The sequence below is a fragment of the Cervus canadensis genome, chromosome 4 (assembly GCF_019320065.1).
Source record: "Cervus canadensis isolate Bull #8, Minnesota chromosome 4, ASM1932006v1, whole genome shotgun sequence".
Taxonomy (NCBI): domain Eukaryota; kingdom Metazoa; phylum Chordata; class Mammalia; order Artiodactyla; family Cervidae; genus Cervus; species Cervus canadensis.
The window spans coordinates 13899920-13922146 of NC_057389.1; the positions used below are offsets into that span (position 1 = coordinate 13899920).

The 22227-nt window shown below is 40.1% G+C and overlaps 2 protein-coding genes across 4 annotated transcripts in view; one reads left to right on the forward strand and one right to left on the reverse strand.

Moving 5' to 3' along the window:
* LIX1 (limb and CNS expressed 1) overlaps window positions 1-4193 on the forward strand; it is a 53274-nt gene extending 49081 nt beyond the window's left edge. For both annotated transcript variants that reach the window (XM_043464584.1, XM_043464585.1), the window contains exon 6: window positions 1186-4193. In XM_043464584.1, the coding sequence (XP_043320519.1) occupies window positions 1186-1473 (288 nt within the window). In that variant the 3' untranslated portion in view covers window positions 1474-4193. The remainder of the gene's footprint in view (window positions 1-1185) is intronic.
* Window positions 4194-10177: 5984 nt separating this feature from the next.
* Window positions 10178-20983, reverse strand: LOC122439173 (2'-5'-oligoadenylate synthase 1-like). 2 transcript variants are annotated; one of them, XM_043464266.1, is made up of 5 exons: window positions 20862-20983; window positions 14345-14534; window positions 13431-13499; window positions 11177-11386; window positions 10178-10474 (listed from the first exon to the last, which is right to left on the reverse strand). In XM_043464266.1, exons 1-5 carry the CDS (start codon window positions 20977-20979, stop codon window positions 10318-10320), a joined length of 744 nt encoding a protein of 247 aa, XP_043320201.1. In that variant the 5' UTR covers window positions 20980-20983; the 3' UTR covers window positions 10178-10317. The 2 variants fall into 2 exon arrangements, with proteins under 2 accessions (XP_043320201.1, XP_043320202.1); XM_043464267.1 differs by lacking the exon at window positions 13431-13499.
* Between the last annotated feature and the right edge of the window lie 1244 nt (window positions 20984-22227).

Consider the following 22227-nt stretch of genomic DNA (forward strand, 5'->3'; position numbering starts at 1 on the left):
CTCACTCTACTATCACTTAAGATTTATTCTGCCTTTATCCCACTAGACTCGAGGGTAGTAGTTATTTTTGAGAATTTGCTATCAGGAAGTTGTATGAGGAGCAAAGCCTCTATTAGTCAGCAAGATGAGGGCGGATGTAAAAGTTTTCCATGCACTACTGCCCCAGGAGTTTTTAGTTGTTCTTTGCCTAGAAAGCCTGGCTTTCAAAATGTCAAAGATGGAAAAGAAATGAGTAGCTGACAATGGCTTTGGCTATTTTTTTTCTTTTCCTTTGATTTCATAAAAAAGCCTTTGAAACATGCCGAGTTGGTTACAAACACTTTTCCGTGATTGTTTTTAATTTGTTAAGGTCATAAATAAATACCATATGTTCTTGAAAATAAAAATAAGCAATGCATCCACTCCACAAGGTCTTCTTAAAGAGCGTTCATTAAACTTATATATGACATTACAACGTACTGGCAAATTTTAAACATGAGAATTGGAAGATAGTGACTAATTTTGCATTGTCTGCAGAAAGTAAGAGACAAGCACATAAAGTTACCGTTACGATATCAATGATGATAATGCCTGTAGTCCGTAATTTTTTAAGTCCTTCCCATAGTTACTGTGAACCATTTAGTCTGCCATCCTCCTTATGCTAACAACACAGCAGTTAGCAAGTTGACTCTCCTGGTATCGAAGTCTTGTCCTGATTCAAAGCTTCCTGTTTTCTGCAATGGGTGTGACCAAACCCAGTTCTGCCCAGACCCTTCTGTATAGCTGTTTCCGTCTATCTTGCCAAAGGAGCTAACGTTGGGCAGAAGGGTTATAAATAAATGAGGTAAAGCTCATACTAATTGTTGTAAGAATGCAGTTTCAAAGGAACAGATATTTTCCAGTGAGGATAGAGCTCTGTTCTGTGGACAGCATTAGGTCATTCCTGGTGGCGGGTTTTGATTCAACCCGGAGTGACCTTTACTTTGGGTACCTACTTTAGCCATTTCTCTCCTTTAAGAGGTGTGTCCTGGGATTGGGCTTCAGTTCGTGAAGATCAGAGAGGTTTGATTGTTGGTAGAACACCCACAGGTGTTTGTGTGCTGGGGTGGGGGGTGGAGGCCTAGGAAATGAAGTGTCAGAAGGCCATAGGCCAGGTACTTCGGTTGCTCTTTACTGATGCTCTGGACCTTGTCTCTCGGTTCCCAGGAAGTCATCTCCTACTACTCCCAGTACTCCCTGGATGAAAAGATGCGCAGCCACATGGCCCTAGACTGGATCATGAAGGAGCGGGAGTCGCCAGGAATTCTCTCCCATGAGCTGCGAATGGCCCTGAGGGAGCTAGAGGAAGCCAGGAAAGCAGGGCAAGAACTACGGTTTTACAAAGAAAAGAAAGAGATCCTGAGTTTAGCCCTGACGCAGATCTACAGTGATCCTGACGCTTCTTCACCCAGTGATGACCAGCTGAGCCTCACGGCCCTCTGTGGCTATCACTAGCAAGACCAGGTCCCAGCTGCCCCCGAGGTGGGCAGAAGCCGGACTCTCCCATGAGGAAGCTCACGGAGAGGTTTGGTCATCAGAGGCTTTAGCACTTCTAGATGCTACGTGAAAGGCGGTAGTAATTCTGCTCACTTATCCCATGCACAGTATCTCAAGAGTAGTAGGACCCTTATAGGACCCAACGTCCCCCTCAGTGCAGTTTCCTGAATAGCTCCACCTCAGACTGAAAGGATGACGACGGGATTGTTTGGAAAATATTTCCCAGGCCTGGCTTCAACCTGAAGCCTGGTTGACATGTGCCTTGCTGGATTACATATGTTGTTTCAAAGAAAGGACCAGTGTAGCAACTCCAAAAAGAACACCAGCCAGGACTAGGGAAAGTAGCATGATAGCAATTAAAAAATACTTGGGATTAAATAAACAATATGGATTATTTTAAAAATACCCAGGGGTCAGAGTTTCTTCTTAAGCTTTGTCAGCTGCAAGATCATTTACACTCCACCAGGTGTAACATAAAACTTCAGTGGGGATTTTATCTGGACATCCCACTATCAAAGATTTTGAAGTGGTAATGGTATGAAAAATACTATATAATTGTAATGTGGCTTAAAATGTCATTGTAATAATTTTTTTTTTAAAGCCCACTCTTCCATATGGGTATAAATGTCACCCAGGATAGCACCCTCAGTTGTTTTCCTCAAGAAGAATTAATATCCAATTTTTGTGAGTCCTCAATCAGTCATGTGCATTTTTAATTTGCAAATAGATGAACTGCTTTATTTTTATGTCTGCCACCTTAGTCATATATCTTTAATGGGGACAGTTACTGGCATTTCTAAGATTAAAACATTTTGAAAAATCATTAGCATTTAACAGTACTTATATTTACATTTGATTTGTTTCTCCTGCATTAGAGAAAAGGAATTATTAATTGTCTTTGCTGTTGTTCGAACATTTAAACCGCCAGTAGCTCAAACGTAATGTCACTTTTCAGTTTAAATTACTGGACTCTTCTTTAAAGGAGGGATAAAACATTGCCATCTCTCTTTTAAAATGGCTTCGGTCAATCAACTGATTAGAAAACCAAAAGCAAATACAAACCATTTTTTATGGTTCTTCATCACTCAGATTTAAGAATGGTAGCAGTGCCAATTTTAAACACTTATAAATAGTTCCTTATTTTTAACATGGGATGGATTATCTTGCATTTACTCCAATGTCAAATTTAATAAAAACAGTTTTCTCAATTTTCAATAAGATTTCCTTTTCTTCCTGTTTAGGCAAATGCACATTAACTTTCATGAAAGCTGAAACCATTATAATTAAACTAATGTTTACAAAAATGTGATAGTTGTAGCTTCATATCTAAATATCTACAATGCTAATTGTCACTCCTTGAATCCCCAAGAAACTGTATACTAAGCATGTATTTTGGAAGTAGCCTTATTAGTAAAAATTAACTTCACACATCATATTTCTCACCCCAGGGAAAAGTTTAGCTACATACCTTCCCTACTCAAATGTCTTGCAGAGGTAATGCTATATAATATTTGATACATTTTATTTAAACTATTGTTTTAACAAAAAAAATCACATCCCTCCCCTCCCCATAATGAGGCTAAATGTCACCTAGGAGAAATTCCCAAATAGAAATTAGAATTAATATCTGTAAATGAATACATTTTAAAGTTAAATCACTTCCTATTTAAAGCAATGTTTTCAAGAAGTCATTACTCTTTATCATTTCAGAGAAGCTACAGCTTCCCATGTTAGGTGTGATGAAAAGTAGGTACATCCGTACTGCATTTGCAGTCTTTAACAATGACCACCTCAAGCTGACACTATCTAACTAGATGCAGGAACAGGAATCAGCTAGAAAATATTAAATGCAGTCTCTGCCCGGCAATTAGAGAAACTGGACCCATTCCGTACACTGGAAGCAGAGACTCTGGCTTGGCCACTATCAACTTTTCCTGGCTGGTCAAAACTGCCCACTCTTCCCGCCACGGTGTGGGAGTTTCAGCAAAATAGGCAAAAGTCAGAATCTTTGCCACTCCCTTTATGTTCATTTATCACAAATCAGTATCAGCTAAGACCTAATGTCTGTCGGTATATCACATAAACATCTATAATTCTGGCCTTGAGGCTAGCAGGGTTGAAGAGCAAAGTAGACTATTATTATTTTTCATTTTCTATATCTTGTTCTCAATAACACACTGTGTTGAATGGGCCTGGAGTGGAGGATTCTCTACTTAATAGAACCCTGGGTTCTAACAGTTTGTGGTTATAAATTCTTTGAGAATCTGATAGAAGCTATGGACTTTATCCTAGGAAAATAGAATGAAACAATTACATTCAAAATTACACAGACTGTTTCAGAGTATATGTGAACCTCCCCAACATCCATTCATTGCTCTGTCCAAGAACCCCCAGTTTAGAACTCTTCATTGTTGCATGTCTACTTATAGTTTCTTAAACTTTTCAGTAGGGCTCCAATCTAACTCAGACATATTCCCATTAACCTATCTCTGAGACAAATGTCATCATCCTTAAATACAGAAATGCACTGATTTGTGACAAGAGATAGTTTAATTTTCACAAAACCCGAATATCCCACATTGTTATGAAAAAAAAACGCTTAAAGAAAATTAGTCATTTAACTTGTATGATCATATCAGAGTATTACAGATTTAATAAAGTCATTGTTCCTCTAATGATCAGAATTTGGTTGTCCTTTTGTTCAATATGTTAGCTGTTACATTCATTCACCTATTTCTAGAAAAGGAAAAGAACCAAGCCATAGATATTCTTGAAATGTTGTACCTATGTCAATGATAAATCTGATCAGCTAGGTCTCAGGAAAACAAGAAAGAAAACATAAAAGCTTAACACCTTTCAATTTCCTTAGAGAAAGTGTTTAACATCAGGAGCATTGTTGTAGTTGACATTATCTCTGAAATGCTTTAAAGGGGTCTCAGTTACATCACACCATGCCTTTCTTTCTTGTCAAATGACAGAAGAAGCCAGGCTAAGAATATTTTTATTACCCTTGACTATGTTTACAGGTAAAGACTATTTAAGAGATTAGCTCTTATATATTGTTGATTTTTGTTTTGTTTTACCTTGCAGAAGTGCAAAACTCAAGATTTCTTCTATGGTGTCCACTATGTTAAAGGGTGAATATTAAGATTATTTTTAGCCAGGGCTCCAGGGAAATGAAAATTATTTTCCCTACCATAGTAGCTCTCAACTTTGGCTCACATTAGAAATATTCAAGGAGATTTAATAGATCCTAGCTATTCAGACCATCCCCAGATTAATGAAATCAGACTCTCTGGAAGTGGGACCCAGCCACCAGTATTTTTTAGAGGTCCCAGGTAGGGTAGTTCCAGTGTGCGATAAGGTTGAGAACCATGAGGAAGTTCTGGCTCAAAGGCCTTCAGCCTAATTAGTGGGAGCTATTACTTAACTTGGCACTGGCCCCAAATTAAAAACATTGAGCTCTTCTGATCTAGGTAGGAGCAAAACCTTTTGCTTGGGGAAGAGGCTTTCCTGGAGCCCAGAACTAATGCTGGGCAAGCGTGTGTTCACACACACACCTTATCTTAGCAGGAGAGCCCAGATTCCATTCCAGGTCCAGGCTTTTTCTCAAATATGACGCACAAACTACCTGTACCAGAATTATCCTTTAAAAATACAGGTCCTGGTCCACGCCCAGACCTGCTAACCAAATTCCAGGAGAGAGTCTGGATGGTTTACCGCCTCACCAGGTGTTTCTGATCACACTTAAATTTGAGTTCTTTTGGCCAAGAGATACTTAGCACATTCTTTCGTAGGCAGCACAGCTTTGGCCTAACATAATCAGCCTCTTGGTGGGGAGCACAGAAAGGAATAAAGGAGGACAGGGGAGGTTTGCTCTTTACTCTCCTGGAAGCTAGAGAGAAGCAGAAAGGCTAGCTGCCTCTTCTTTCCCAAAAGAGTAGCTCCCACTTTTTATCACTTTGGCTCAAACATTTGGAATTAGCTTTAATCCCTTTACTGGAAACCTTGAAAATTTTCTGTTAGCTTATGGTTAAAGTAATTCCTTTAAACCTCACTCAATCCTGGTAGCACATTCTCTCTTGGTGCAAAGTAAGTTGTGGGAAAGGAAAGCAGAAGTTTTTCCTGAGAGCTGTTGATTCTCTAGTGATCGTTGGTTCCCAAGTGAAAGTCCTGGATTGCTATCTATTTATAGGCAGTTCCCAATTTTAGCAGCAAGCATGTTTCACAAGTCCATTTGTAATTCAGTTATTCAATCCTAACGATGCATTTTTCCACAGAAGCAAGGTCATAAATGATGGCAAGTTTCCCAGACGAGCCTATGTAAACAAATATATATATATGCAGTATGCATGCATGCTCAGTCGTGTCCAACTCTTGGCGACCCCATGGACTGTAGCCCACCAGACTTCTCTGTCCATGGGATTTCCCAGGCAAGAACACTGGGGGATCTTCCTGAGCCGGGGATCAAACCTGTGTCTCTTGCATCTCCTGCATTGGCAGGCAGATTCTTTACCAACTGTGCCACCTGGGAAACCCCATATAAACAACAGGGTAACTTATAAATGGATCTATGGGACATAATATGGCTCTAGGTTGTAGGCAGGGGAGAGTAGAATAAGGGAGACAGCTGTGGGTCTCAAGCATATTACTGAAGACCTCCCTAGGGCATATTTCTTCGTCTCAAACTGGGTCTCCAGAGAGTCCCTTTGTTTTCTCTTTGCTCCCCACCCCCAGCCCAAGATTAGCTTGACAATACCCCACCCCTTGCCATCACTTGTTTCTTCTTCGGATCACAGCTTCTTCTATTTGCTAACTTACTGAAGAAGTGCTTGTCTTCCTGCCTATCCTACAAACACTTTGAAAATTTCTAACAACTGGCACCACTAGAAATAGGAACATTGGATGACCTAAAAATGGCAGCTACGAAGAATTGATGCTTTTGAACTGTGGTGTTGGAGAAGACTCTTGAGAGTCCCTTGCACTGCAGAAAGATCCAACCAGTCCATCCTAAAGGAGATCATTCCTGGGTGTTCATTGGAGGGACTGATGCTGAAGCTGAAACTCCAATACTTTGGCCACCTTATGTGAAGATTTGACTCATTGGAAAAGACCCTGATGCTGGGAGGGATTGGGGGTAGGAGGAGAAGGGGACAGCAGAGGATGAGATGTTTGGATGGCATCAGTAACTCGATGGACATGGGTTTGGGTGGACTCCAGGACAGGGAGGCCTGGCATGCTGAGATTCATGGGGTCGCAAAGAGTCGGACATGATTGAGCAACTGAACTGAACTGAACTGAAGCCTCTCTGCAGGTCCTGCAGAGAAAGACACAAGCATCAGATGTGGAGCTGCACTCTCCCACCCCTACAGTTTCCTACCTCCTTGGTGTCCAAATTGGACGCCCCCACCCCATTGCCCCATCCTGATCTCAGATGCCCATAGCTAGCCAGTGATTCTGGGCAATCTGGCTCAAAACTGCAAACTAGCCTGACAGTCCATCCTGCTCAGGAATGTGAACCAAGAAACATGGAAGGAATTTGGCAGTTCAAGATGGGAGCTGGAATTGGAAGAGTCAGGTTGACGAGTGCTGTGCAGGTTGAAGAGATGAGGAAGAAGGAATGATGCATCAACAGAGGAAGCTGGTCAGTAGGAAGAGAAGAAGGTGGTCGGTGTAGACAGCAGATGCAAAAAGAGGCAGAAACACAAGTTGAAGGTGAGACTAGGAGGCCCATGAGGAAACAGGAAGAGCGGCTGGCCCACACCCGCTGCGGTAAATTTACTTACTCTTTATCTGACTGGATCACACACTTTGCAGCCAAAGAAATCTCACCTTACTAATTTCAGAGCAAAATGACTCTAGATTTACCTGGACGTTTCCTCTGGAGAAGAGACCAAGAAAACTGACATGAGGTAAAACAATAGAAATAGAAGCAACAGAAATGCTGCTGAGGTAACTAGACTTAAGACTGGCAGGAGAGTTCGATTTCTGCCCACTCATTGCCCCCTCCACTCCAGTGTAAGCTCTCACATCAGTCAGGAGTCCTTCCCAAATCTGCAACAAATTTATGCATTATGTGCTAACCTTTGTGTTTTTCCTCCCCTCCACAGAAATTCCTCTGTTTTCATGTTCCACAGGAGGTATGACCACAGAGGGAAATAGAATCCTATGTTTACAGATAGAATTCATAATCTCAAATAAATGTTGCATCTTTAAAAATTAATCACCTTGGGAAACTAATAACGTAATTTGACAATGCTCAAGAGTGCTGTCTTTGCCAAAGACATTTCTGTCACGAACGCCTCTGTGGGAATAGCCCTCTGAGTTCATGTGAGTGAAGGAAGAAAATCAGTCTCTTTTGTCAGCAGAAAGCACCTTGCCATCCTGAACTGACTAGCTTATTTCAGTATTTCAACTATTAGTCCTAATACTTAGCAGGTATTAGGAAAGTATTAGTTCTAATAGTTGAGTCCAAATTTCTACTTGAGGAACATTCATTGAACGTCCCTGGTGCCTTCCTTACTCCTTGCTTGATGAGCTAATTCCTTCATCAGACCTGGTTCTGTTCTATGGGATTACTTAGTAATCACTCACTAATTAGTCAGGATTACCAAGTGTCTCAGCTGTAAAGAATCCACAGGCAAAGCAGGAGACACAGGTTCAATCCCTGAGTGGGGAAGATCCCCTGGAGGAAGTCATGACAACCCACTCCCATATTCTTGCCTCATGAATCCCACGGACAGAGGAACCTGGCAGGCTACAGTCCATGGGGTCACAAAGAGTTGGACACAACTGAAGCGACTTAGCATGCATGCATGCAGCAAGGCAGAAACCCAAATCAAGTCTACTAGCCAAAAGGGGAGTTCACTGGCTCAAAAAGGGGAATTTATTGACACAAGCGAGTCCCAGGACAGTGTTTGCTCCAAGTACATCTGGATCCAGGAGCATAAACCAACACTTCATCTCTCTCATTACACAGATATGTACATGTGTACACATTCATTGGTGTCACTACTCATTTCTCAAATATCCTTTCTTTTGTGTTGGCTCCATTTTTAGCAAGGCTCTCTCCCCTCGGAGCAGTAAGATGGTGGCCAGCAGTTTCATTCTTACATCGTAGCAGAGTGAGAAATTCTCTTCCCAGCAGTGGTGAATCCAGAACTGAGAGCCATAGTGGTGTTTCAGTTGACTCAGTCACCCAAGCCTCAGGTCTGCCCACCTGGAACTAGGGATGAAGCAGTCCCACCTCCATGACTTGGACCAGGTTGGGGAGCCATAGTCACCTCAGGTAAATATGGGTTCAGACAGGAACACAGGGAAAATGTGGCCATTTCCTAAGACACTTTTGAAACTGTTTCTTCTCAAGAGACTTCAGAGACAGAGTGAACAATAGAAGAAATGCCATCTCTCCAACTACTAGCTGGGGAACAGGATTCTGGGTAGACCAGATGTTCACTCTGAATACATTGTACCATTTCCAAAAATCAAATTCACCCTCAAAGGACAACTTTTGTCACCATTAAGGATGTTCAAAAGAACATTTTCCCCCTGCAGGGGAAATCTAAAAGTGTTTCCAGACCAATCACATCACTGCAATAAGCATACAGGTTCTCTGAGGACTGGCCTGAGGGAATGGTGCTCATTTGTATGTAAAGAGCTCTGCTGTGTGGAGAAGCCCAATCACTGGCACCACCCTGCAGTCACACTTCATTTATCTTCAGTGCTGATGAATTGCTGCTATGCTGGGGAGTCAGGAAACTTCCTCTGGTCTATTTCTAGTGGGCCCTGGCTTTCATTATCAGTGGCTGCTAATGCTTTTAATAAAAAAGAAAACAGTGGATCCCAACAATGAAAAACAGTTGTGGCAAAACTGGACAGTGCAATAGCCTAGAGAGTTTGCTTACCCAACTCATGGTTGAGCAACGTTCAAACCTTAACTACGGCTCCATTCTGACCCGGGAGTTATGACGCAGGTAGCCATAAAATGCTTTTGGAAACAATTTATTCTGAGGCAATCTCTTGTGTATCTCTCAGATATTTCCATATTTCCATGTAGCAATTAGCTAGATGATATCTGGAAGTAAATAGGCAGTACTTAGTGTGAGCAGGTTTTCATAGTGAAAATCTGAAAATGCAGGTGACCCAGGGAAGTACCTGGTTGTCAGAACTGAAAAGTTAACAGGAGTGACTTCCCTGGTGGTCCAGGGGTTAAAAATCTGCCTTCCAATACAGGGGACTAGGGTTGGATCCCTGGTCAGGGAACTAAGATCCCACATGCTGCAGGACAACTAAGCCCACATGCCACAACTATAGAGCCTGCAGGCTCCAAGAAAGAACCCTCATGCCACCAAGACTGATAGAGCCAAATAAATAAAAACAAAATATTAAAAAAAAAAAAAAAAAGTCAACCTGAAACTTCAATGAACTAAAACTAAAAAATGGGAGCTGTTTTACCCTTTCAGTTAATCCTCTCTCAATGGATCTGGGGATTTTATTTATTTGTTTACTGTCAACACTTGGGTTTTTTTTTTTGTTTTTTTTTAATGTGTTTGGTCACAAGGCCGCCAAAGCAAGTGAATCCAAAAAATGGGGGAGGGGAATTCAATTCTCTTAAAGGCTGAGACAGATCCTTTTATCTTAAGCGATGTTTATTAAAGATTGGGTTCACTAAAGTGGTGAATTAAATTTAGACAATTTTTTTCACATTGCCTTTCATCCAGAGTGTTCTTCTCGGCAATATGTTTTGAACCCTTTTTATTTCTCCATAGAAACGCAAGGACAGTAAGCAGCTCCTCACCCAGTTCACCAGGCATCTGTGAAAAGCCAGGGGGGCTCAGCTCTCACTCCGCTGAAGAGAGGCTTCCGTAAACTGAGTTTCGCCACATGGGCAACTTCATCCCAGGCATTGCAGGTGTCACACACGTTGACAGTAGGATTTACAGGGTCTAAAATGAATGGCCTAAAACAAAGCAAAACAAACCTCCCACTCTCCATTTCTAAACCGGTTTCCATTTGCCAGACGGTTGTGCTGTGTGCTTATAATCGTGTCTGACTCTTTGCGACCCCATGGACTGCAGCCCTCCAGGCTCCTCTGTCCATGGGATTCTCCAGGCAAGAATCCTAGAGTGGGTTGCCATGCCCTCCTCCAGGGGATCTTCCCAACTCAGGGATTAAACCCAGGTCTCCTGCATTGCAGGAGGACTCTTTACCGTCTGAACCACCAGAGACGCCATATTGGTAGAAGAGGGTAATGTCGGAGTTAAAGATGGAATTATGTTAAGAAAAGAAATCTCTGGGAACCATGGGAGGACCAACCACGCCTGTTGGAAAACAGCCTCTTGCTTCTACCCCACCAAACCCTGACTCCTACTTATTTTCCCTTCCCACCTGAGGAAGTCTGTCCTCCCTGGATTGCGTCTTCCTTTTCCACTTCACTTGTTGTCTATATAACCACATTCTATTCGTTTTGCTCAAACTCCTCTTAATTCGCACTTTAGAATTAAAGTTCTGTGAGAAGCAATTAAAGGAAATGACTTCGTAGAAGTCAGGGCCGTCTCATTTACACTGAATCCCATTAAAGCTACTCTTTGCTCCAGACTTCCTTCCTTGATGGCAAACCCATTTTCTATATCCTAAGGGGGTAGGGAAGATAAATAGTTACCTTGTACGCTTCTGGTTAACTTTTACAAAAATGGGGAACTTGCGATGATAGTGTCTGTGCCAAACCACGTCGATATCTGCATATTGAACCAGAAGTTTGAAGACTGCCCTCATTCCCTGCAACAGGCTGAAAGACAGGGGCTTCTCCGCCCGTTCCCAGATATATATGGTGAGGAGCTCCAATGAGTAAGAGGAGGGAAGTCTCCGAAATCTAGACAGAATGAATCCAGAAAGTGAAGACAAGTTTATTTAGTTATGAGAAAAATCCTAAAGGCAATTAACAGAAGAAGAAATTTCATTCTCAATCCCACTACTTACCAAATAATAACAATATTTCCACCAATCAGATTGGCAAAAAACAGGAATTATAATATCCAACATTGGTGAGTTTGTGAGGAGATGAACACTCTATTGGTGAGACTCTAAATTAATAAAGTATTTTTTGGAGTCAATTCTATTAAAATTTGACCTGTTCCATCCTTTTGATCTAGCATTTTTTACTTCTATGAATTCACTCTGTAGAAACATCTACAAGTACTCAAAGACAGATATAAGCAAAAGTATGTTTTTTGTTTTATTGTTTGAAATAGTAAATATTGGAATGTTCATCAGTAGAGGACTAATTAGATGATTTCATGGTACATGTCCTACTGCACTGTCCAAAATGGCAGCCTCCAGCCATATGTGGATATGAGCATTTGACATGTGGCTAGTTTAAGTATATACTATATTTTCAAGAAATATAAAGAAAGTAAAATATGAGAGTAATTTTTTCATTGTTTTCATATTGTAAAGATAACATTTTGGATATACTGGGTAAATATTAAAATTAATTTTGCCTATTACTTTTTACGTTTTTAATGTGGCTACTGGAATATATCATATCGCATATGAGGTTCATGTTTGAACCTCACATTCTATTTTAAACAGTGTTGTCCTGTACAAGAAGCAAGGTAGCTCACAATGTACAGATCTAAAGATACAATATAGATTAACTGAAGAAAAATTTAAAACAATAAACAAATACATTTTAAAAAATTAAGCATACACAAAAACAAACTTGGAGAATATGCTCTAAAAACATTGTTGGGAGTGGGGATTGAGGATGAAGAAAGAAACTTGTTTGCTTTTTTTACATTAAGTCTTTTAAATTGTATCAGGGAAAAAAATGAAAGTTGATAAACAAACTTGGGAGGAAAGGAGGAAAAAACCCAACATGAGAATTTTAGGATTTCACGGTGGTTGATATCCAAATATGTGTTTTTACTGCCTTGGCATTCATTAGCCATAGAAATATTTTTTGATGATATATTGCAAATTTATGCAATTTTTTCCCTCTAATAGAATTTAGGGGAAACAGAGTAGCATTTTCCTACTATTGCATTATACACTTGTTTTTACCTCAATTAAGGAAATAGAAAAAACTAAAAGTAGACAAAACCTCTTGTCCTGGTAATGAATAGTGAATCATTTCAGTGATTTCAGATGATCAGTAGCTCAGCTCCTGTGATTTTTCCTCAGGGGTTGACAACAATGAACACAAGATTTAAAATCCATTTCTACTGATGCTCCCAAATGCCCAAAAGTTACTCAAGCAGGAGATGCTTTTCACATTTTATGAAAGAAAATGTAGTGGGGGTGGGGGAAGACTTAATAAGCATTGAACTATTTTACTTCACATTTTTATACCATTTTACAAATATATTTATATAGCTCTGATATGTGTTCATATTATTTTGTATCCTGTTTTAGTCATTTGAAATTGTTTCATGTAAATGTTTCCATGTTTCCCAAACTTTTCTTGAGTAGTAGTTCATCAAAATTATAGGACAAATTTACTTGCATCTCAGGGAAATTTTCCTTCCCAATTTTCATTATCTTTAGTAGCACTATTCTGAGTATGCTTATACAAATTACTTTTTTAATGTGATTTATTTTCTGTAAGCGTAGTTCATCTAAGTATTTCTGATCTCTCTTTTAAAAATCTTTATTTTGCATACTCTTTTTTAATGACATTTTAATACAAATGGCCTCAATTCTTCTTTTAAAATCAAATAATAAGAAATATTTTTTTACTTCTGATTTTTACCTTTTTTTTAAAACTCAGAGGGGAATTAAGTTGACAAATGGTTCAAATATTTTAAAATCCTTAACACATAATAAATACTTAATACACATTGCCAGATTACTTTCCCAAAATAGAAAACCAATTATCGTATTGGAACATATGTGGTCCAAATTCCCCACAATACCACCTTTTTAAGTCGTAGAATGATTTTTCTGCTACATTAATAGATAAGTTTCTTCTTGCAGACCTATAAATGCTTTCCATTACAAAAAAAAAAAAAAAATTGTTAGATTTCAAAACCAGGCTTGTCATCTGACCAAGAATCTCCTCAAGGTAAGAAGGTTTATTTCTTTTTTCTGTTTTCACTAGTTTTTTCTGTTTTCACTAGTAAATTTTTACTCAACCAAAAGAGAAAAAAATATATAGGATGGTTAGAGATACATAGAGATAGGCGGTAACTACAGAGGAGTAATGTATGTTTTAACAAACTGCCTAATGTTATCATCAATATTAAACAGAGAAACATAAAAAGAGTAACCAGAGTGTGTGATTCAGATGAACAAATCAAGATTGTTAACAACTTCATATAAAGATGAAGAAGATTTATTCCATGTAGAAAATGGCCATATATAAATATGTTATAATAAACCCCCTGTCTCTGCTATTACTGCCAAATGGAGAATTCATACAACTATATTCTAGTTCTCTGTTTTTCAAAAGTTTATCTTGAAGTACTTAAAACCAGTATCTGAGTCTCCCTCACAGCCCTTTACTATACATTAGAGTCTGTTGCTACCAAAGTGAGGGAAAAATAACTAAAACAGACACATCATCAACTTTTGAGGCTGCCCATCTCCGCAGAGGACAACTCTGCTGTTAGAATTGGCTACAGTGGAAGGCACACCACGCGTGAACATTGAAGGACTCATTCAGATCATGTTCCATATTTTATAACAGCCCTCATTCTCTCTCTCCTTTCTCTCTTTCCCTCTCTACACGTATTGGCTCTGCCTACCAAAGAAAGAGGTAGGACCTGAAAGAGCAGAGAAAAGAAACATGAAAATCGAAAGCCTCGAGGGTACCCATGTGCTGGTTACATACTTGTTCTCTTCAGTGGGGCTGGCAAATGATGTCTGGAGCCAATGTATCATTAAACGAATGAGCTCCTTCAGCCTTACGACAGAGGCCTTGACGAAATCCACTTGGTATGGTAAAAGGGCCAAGGCACACAGCTGGGCCTCGTCACTGTCCTTGCAGAGGTATAGCTTGCGGTAAAGGTGATGTTTTAAATCTGTTAACACCAGGGACAAAGACAACTGTGAGACTCTCCCCCTCCTTTCCTCTCCTGGTTTCCCGTGGTACCGACGAGCTATGTTTCTCTGATTAGTTAGAACTTCAGCATTTAAAACAAAACCATTTCTGTATTTAGGAGAGTTATTACAGATTACCCAAGTGATTCAAAGAGAAAACTCTGACATTATGGTGCTGGAGCAGTTCAAATGGAGCAAATGCTAGTGCAGGAAAATCTTTCTCATCTGAGGAGAAAAATTTTCTGTCAGCAGAGGAAGTTTATTTCTCAGAAGCAAATTTCATTACCGTTTGCAAATGTCATCCAGCATATAAACTAAATACCATTATGCTCTGTGCACAAGAACCTATACAGCCTCTTCTGTTTAATTATCTAGGTGGTTATTATCTGTATATATATTTTCAGATGAGAGTCTACTACCTGGACACTAGAAGGAATTGATTATATTTACAAAAATAGAGATGACTTTAAAAGATGCATTTTGGTCAAATTGAAAACAATCTATGGCAGTTAGCACTACATTAATGAGGGAGGAAGACCAGATTAAATAGCAAGCATGACCAAATAAACATCTATATCGTATTACTACTCATAAAACATCACAAAATCTCATAAAACATCATTAAGTCAGGTTGTGCTTATTCTAACTGTATGATATATAAATGTCTAGTATCTTTTATCATAATCTACTTAAATTTTCCCAACTAGACACAATTAGCAGTTCTAATATGAATCTATTTTGTACCTTTATATGTACCTGTCCTGCCCAATTAAATTGTCACACAATGACACACTTGTTAATCACGGCACATTTAGATTCTGCAATACACAGTGTTAAGTTAATTGGTAAGTAACTATTTTACTTGTAAAATACCATTAAAAAAAAAAAACTTTATGCCTTTATCTGGATTTCTAATTTTAAGAGTATCTGTACAGTCCTTTTATATTGATCCAGTTGTTTAGGGCCAAATCAGAGACAGAATAGTAGGTTGATTATCAACAGGATTGAGAGTAAAATCAAATTCCTATAATAAATATAGATGAACAAATGAAGCCGTTTATGGCAAACATTCTCATAAATGCTGTTCAGTTCAGCTCAGTTCATTCACTCAGTCGTGTCCAACTCCTTGCGACCCCATGAACAGCAGCACACCAGGCCTCGCTGTCCATCACCAACTCCTGGAGTCCAACCAAACCCATGTCCATCGAGTCAATGATGCCATCCAACCATCTCATCCTCTGCTGTCCCCTTCTCCTCCTACCCCCAATCCCTCCCAGCATCAGGGTCTTTTCCAATGAGTCAACTCTTCTCATCAGGTGGCAAAGTACTGGAGTTTCAGCTTCAGCATCAGTCCTTCCAACGAACACCCAGGACTGATCTCCTTTAGGATGGATTGGTTGGATCTCCTTGCTGTCCAAGGGACTCCCAAGAGTCTTCTCCAACACCACAGTTCAAAAGCATCAATTCTTCTGCGCTCAGCTTTCTTTATAGTCCAACTCTCACATCCATACATGACTACTGGAAAAACCATAGCCTTGACTAGACGGACCTTTGTTGGCAAAGTAATGTCTCTGCTTTTTAATATGCTGTCTAGGTTGGTCATAACTTTCCTTCCAAAGAGTAAGCATCTTTTAATTTCATGGCTGCAATCACCATCTGCAGTGATTTTGGAGCCCAAGCAAATACATTCTAGTCCTAAACTTACAAGGCAACAGTCATTACAACTATTAAAATACCCTTTCAATTTTACTGACGGTCTAACTTTTTTTAGCAAATAGACTTAGACAAAAACTCAGGTTTATGATGATAAAAGAAGAAGCGATATTTTACTTAAATTTTGGTATACAATAGGTATATCAGATATTTGATGACCTTTTCCTATTATCTGATAAGATGTCTTGGCTGACCCAGAGATTAAATACTCAAAACCACCTCTGTATCAACATTTCTCCTACTTCAAGATTCTTCACTGACAGGAACCTAAGTTGGTGGTCTCTAACTTAAATTCTTTTTGAGCCTTGTAACTGTCTGTTTCTACCCTGTTGTGACTTAGATGAGTTTATTTTATCACAATCATCATTTGTAAAAGAGTCATACTTGGATCCCTTGCCATTAGTCAAGTAAAATATTCTAAGCACTTGACGTTTATTGACATATTTACTCTTTAACAACCCTTGATATGGAAACTATTATTAGCTTCCATTTACAAATGAGGAAATAGGGTTGGAGAAATTAAGTTTCCCAAAGTCACACAGCTAGGAAATCAAGCTGTCTATTGCCATCTTACTATCCTATGTCACAGGTTAGATCTGAGCCCAAATGCTTTCTAATCAGTGGCTAATTCCATACTTCTCAGACTTTAATGAGTACAAGAGTCACCTGGAGATCTTTTGCAATGCAGTTTCCAACTTAGTAGGTCTAGGGTGGTGCCCAAGATTCTGTATGTCTAACAAGTTCTTAAATAATGCTGCTACTGCTGATCTGAGAGTCACATCTGGAGCAAAAATACTGTCAACCACATCCTTACCAAACCTCATGGCTTTGGGCTTCATTGTGGTAGAAGGGGCAAACTATTAATTGTCTAGCATAGATGTGAGATGTGCAGGGAATGATATTAAGATGCCTGTGAGGATTTGACGTGATCATCTGAGTCTTGCTCTGACAATTACTGGCAACATTTAACTGCCCATTAAAATTCCCTGGAATCCTAGGACTTTGAATTGCTCATCTCCTGTCAAACCCATTCCCCATCATCAGTGGAGAGAAGCAGGGTTACATAATAATTTCAGTCTTTTAAAAATTTATTTCACACAACTGTGCTCAAGAACTCAGGGGAGTTAGAAGCCTGAATAAAAATATACTTATTCTCCACTGGGAGACATTCTAGCTTCAGAGCTACTGATATAAACTGCTACCCAAGAGACTACCCAAGAGATGGCTAACAATTGTGCTTTTGAAGTTTGCACACAAGGGAAAAAAAAAGCATTTTACACAAACATGGGAACTTCATGGGCCTACGGTAAGACCTAAGGGGAAGGAAGTGTCTTTTCTTAATAAATATTCATTGAGCTAAACACAATTGCATGCTATGTGATTTGAAGTTAAATATCATATTTTAATTCTTACCACTATCCTTGAGGTAACTTTCTTTTTTTTTTTTTTTTTGAGGTAACTTTCTTATCTCAGTTTATAGATGAAAAGTGAGGCTTCAGAGTTTCTCATGACTTACCTAAGTTCACATAGATAATACGAAATAGAGTTGAGATTTGGCTTCAAGTCCAGTATGTACCATCTATTATATAACTTTGATGTCACGTCAGTCTACACAGGGCCTACACAATGAGAGAGACCTGGATTTTCATCCCAGTTCTTACATTTACTAACTACATAAATGTGGGCAAGTTTCTTAAATTTTCTAAGGCTCAGTTTTTAAATATTCAAACTGGGAAAATAGCTTCTTTTCAGGTTTCTTGTTCAGGTTCATTTATCAGATTAATCTTGAGGCAATGAGAATTATATATGCCATGTAATAGGTGCGGGATAAATCACAATATTTAAAAAATATCATAGGTTCAGGAAGAGTATCATAGGGTTACTAAAAACTCAGGTTGGGCTGAGTTCACACCCTCCTTCCTAGTAGCCCTTCTTATCTCAGAATCCTCCTTACCTCTGCCCAATGTAGATGATATTGTAATAAAATGACCTATTTGTGTATCTCCAGACTGTAAGGCCCTCCAGACTATAAAGTCAACTATCTCTTATTCATTTTTGTGCCCCCAGGCCTAACACAGTTCCTAGAACATGGTAGGCATGCAGAACATATGTACTGACAAATTATAGCACAATAGAATTTTAATATGAGCAGCACATTGTCCAACAGTGCTGAGAAGTAAAGAACCAGATTAAGAAAGTCAACATATTCCACTGGAGTCTGGCTGAGAAGGTAGGATCAATGTTATGATCATCCATTCCGTTTTTCAATACATATTTCTTCCTGGGTCAGGAAGATCCCCTGGAGAAGGGAGAGGCTACCCACTCCAGTATTCTTGGGCTTCCCTGGTGGCTCAGCTGGTAAAGAATCCACCTGCAAAGTGGGAGACCTGAGTTCAATCCCTGGATTGGGAAGACCCCCTGGAGAAGGGAAAGGCTACCCATTCCAGTATTCTGGCCTGGAGAATTCCATGGACTGTATAGTCCACGGGGTCGCAAAGAGTCGGACACAACTGAGCGACTTTCACTTTCACTTAGGGCATAAATGCAAACGTCATCTTCAAAGACCTCCAAATGCAATGGGAAACCAAAGCCATGCATAATGGCAATATGAGGGGATCATGTTCCAGCAGCAAACCATGGGGGATCCCATGGGAATGCAGAAGAGGCAGGTCCAGAAAGGACTGATGAGGGAAGGAAGTTCATCATAGGTGCACCAGGTCTTGAAGGGTAAGGAGAAACTTTCAAGGCTGAGTGTAGGATGGGACAAGAAACATTTATCAGAAGACACATAGTACAAAGACACAGAGATAGGAAGGAAATATTTAAGGATTAGTGGCTCATGAACCTCTCCTCTGCCAAATGTGAGCCCTCAAAGAGCAAAAATATTGAGGAATTCATTTTAAGTATTTAATGGTACATGGTAGGTATTCCAGAAATGATGGTTGAATGGAGTACATGAATGAATAGATCAATGAACATATTTGATACTTGCTGCTAAACCAGAGCAAGGCTCACAAATTGCTATGGCATTTTCCATTCTGCATTTCACCCTGCAGAGAATATACAAAATGTTTCAGGCAAGCAGACGCTTACACTCAAGCCCCAAGTTTTCTAAAGGCTACATTTACATCTATATAAATCCCTTAGTCATCTGAGACTCTGATTGGGCTACTAAAACAAAGATACCACAGACTGGGTGGCTTAAACAAAAGAAACAATTTATTTTCTCACAGTTTTGGAGGCTGGGAAGTCCATGATCATGGTGCTGGTAAATTTGGTTCCTGGTGAGAGCCTTCCTCCTGGCTTACCTTGGAGGTGGAGATGGCTGACTTCTCACTCCCTGTTCATGAGGTTGAGAGGGGAAGTTCCGGTGTCTCTTCTAACAAGAGGCATGAATCCCATCACTGGGGCTTCACCCCCATGATGTCATCTAAACCGAATTGTTGACACCTCTCAAAGGCCTCACCTCTTAATACAATCACATCTGGGAGTAGGGCTTCAAAGTATGAATTTTGGGGGACACAAACATCCAATCCATAATAAGGGCTCTCATATTTTTTCCTAAAATGGAGATACTCTAGCCCCCCTTTTTATGATTAGTGGTTATGCTTCATATCTTACTCTGCTACTGCTGCTGCTGTGAAGTCACTCCAGCCGTGTCCGATTCCGTGCGACCCCATGGGTGGCAGCCCACCGGGCTCCCCCGTCCCTGGGATTCTCCAGGCAAGAACACTGGAGTGGGTTGCCATTTCCTTCTCCAATGCATGAAAGTGAAAAGTGAAATTGAAGTCGTTCAGTCATGTCTGACTTTTCGTGACCCCATGGACTTCATGCAGCCTATTAGGCTCCTCCATCCATGGGATTTTCCAGGCAAGAGTACTGGAGTGGGGTGCCATTGCCTTCTCCGATATCTCACTCTAGATACCACAAAATCTTAGGGAGGGACGTTCAAGAGAGAGGGAACGTATGTATACCCATGGCCAATTCATATCAATATTTGGTAGAAACCGACACAATTCTGTAAAGCAATTATCCTTCAATTTAAAAAATAAATAAATAAATAAAAAGCAACTCCTTGCAGGCCAAGTCCAAACTTGCTCTGTGTTCTTTTTCCACTCTATTATACTGGCATGCATGCTTAAGTCATTTCAGTTGTGTCTGACTTTTTGCGACCCTGTGGACTGTAGCCTGCTAGGCTCCTTTGTCCATGGGATTCTCCAGGCAATAATGAGGGAGAAGTTGCCATGCCCTCCTCCAGGGGATCTTCCCAACCCAGGAATCGAACTCAGGTGTCTTATGTCTCCTGAATTGGCAGGTGGGTTCTTTACCCCCAGCGCCACCTTGGAAGGCTCCTGTTATACTGGACAACTAGTTAATACTTGATCCTACTTCTTAAAAACTGGTAGCGTAAGGATGACTGGTGTTAATACACTGCAGGAAAATAAAAAAAGTGACTTCCAAAACCAGTAAGCAATTCAGTTCTTCCAGAAGTCTGGCTCAGTACTGTATCTGGATGTGGTCAGTCCCCCATAAAGACATATTAAATCAATAGCCATTTTAAAGGTTTCTTGTGAAACCAAATAAATAAACCTTACCTGTGGAAGGTGTAGGCCCCAGGACATCATAGTAGGCCATGATCTCAAAGGAATGGCTGTGAAGACTTTCAGTACATAAAAAACTGAATCTTAAAGACAGTCGTGTTCTCCTTCCCATTAGTATCCTTAGAAAAGGAGCATGACATTGTATAAATGATTAGAGAAAGAAAAGAGAAAAACAAGATAATTTTTGACCATCCTTTCACCTAATTATAGCCTTCCTGCTCCCTTGGCCCTTTCTTGAACATGCCAGGGGTGTTCCCTTCCCTGGACCTTTGCAGTTTCTGTTCCTCTATCTGGACTACAATTAACTCAGATAATTCACACCGCTGGATCCCGACTTCATTCAGGTCCCTGCTGCCCCATTTGGCCTTTCCTGGTCATCCTTTAAAACAAGAAGTCCTTCCCTATTCCCTATCTCCTTACTCTCCTTTATGTTTCTTAATAGTATTTAATTACCACTTGGCATTGTATTATTTATTTCTCTCGCATGGGAGTATAAGGTGCACAAAGGCAGGAAATGTTCGTTTTGTTCACTGTTCTGTCCGTAGTATCTGACACATAGTAGATGATGAATAATTTTTAAATGAATTATTATCTAAACTTGGGGCATAAGATACTGTTAATTATGAGTATGATTAAATGAAGTAAGAGAACTAAACTTCTATTTCTGAGTGTAATGGAATAGTGAACAACCAACCAATGCTCATTGGGAACAACTGGGAAACTGGATTTAAAAAATTATGTGCATGTGTGTTTTAGAGGTACTGGAGGGTTGCTGACGGTCAGGATTTAGTCCCAGGATTTGGACTGGGGTGGCAGATTGTGGAGAGAGGGACTGACAGTCTGCTGCCTTGTTTTCTGGGGACATATGCCGATTAGGGAAATAGACAAGCTGAAAACAAAGACTTTGGACAAGGAGAAGCTTTGGGGGTTCAAGAAACAACTTAGAACTTTGTCAAGCTTATGGGGCTGAATCAATGCCAAGACTTGGAAATCACAAGCATGATGAGAAGGGAAGGGTGGAGAATTTAACTCAAGATATGACCTGCTTTTCCCTCCAAACATTTGCTGAATTCTGAAGATGCTGGGGACAGGAGAGGCAGGGTTATGAAATGAAGCAAAATGTCGCCTTGAAAAGTTGAGTGGAGGTGTAGATACTCTGTCCAGGCTGAGGCAACGTGCATCAGGGCTTAGTCTCGGGGACGTGGAGACAGGTTAGAGGAAAGGACTTGGTGAAGTTACTCGACTGTAATGCTGAGGAACTCAGCTGCATGTTGGAAACAGCTGGAGGTCCTTAAGAAGTATTGATGCCTTGGCTCACCTCCAGATAGTTTTATTCGATGGGCTTGGGGTGCGACCTGGG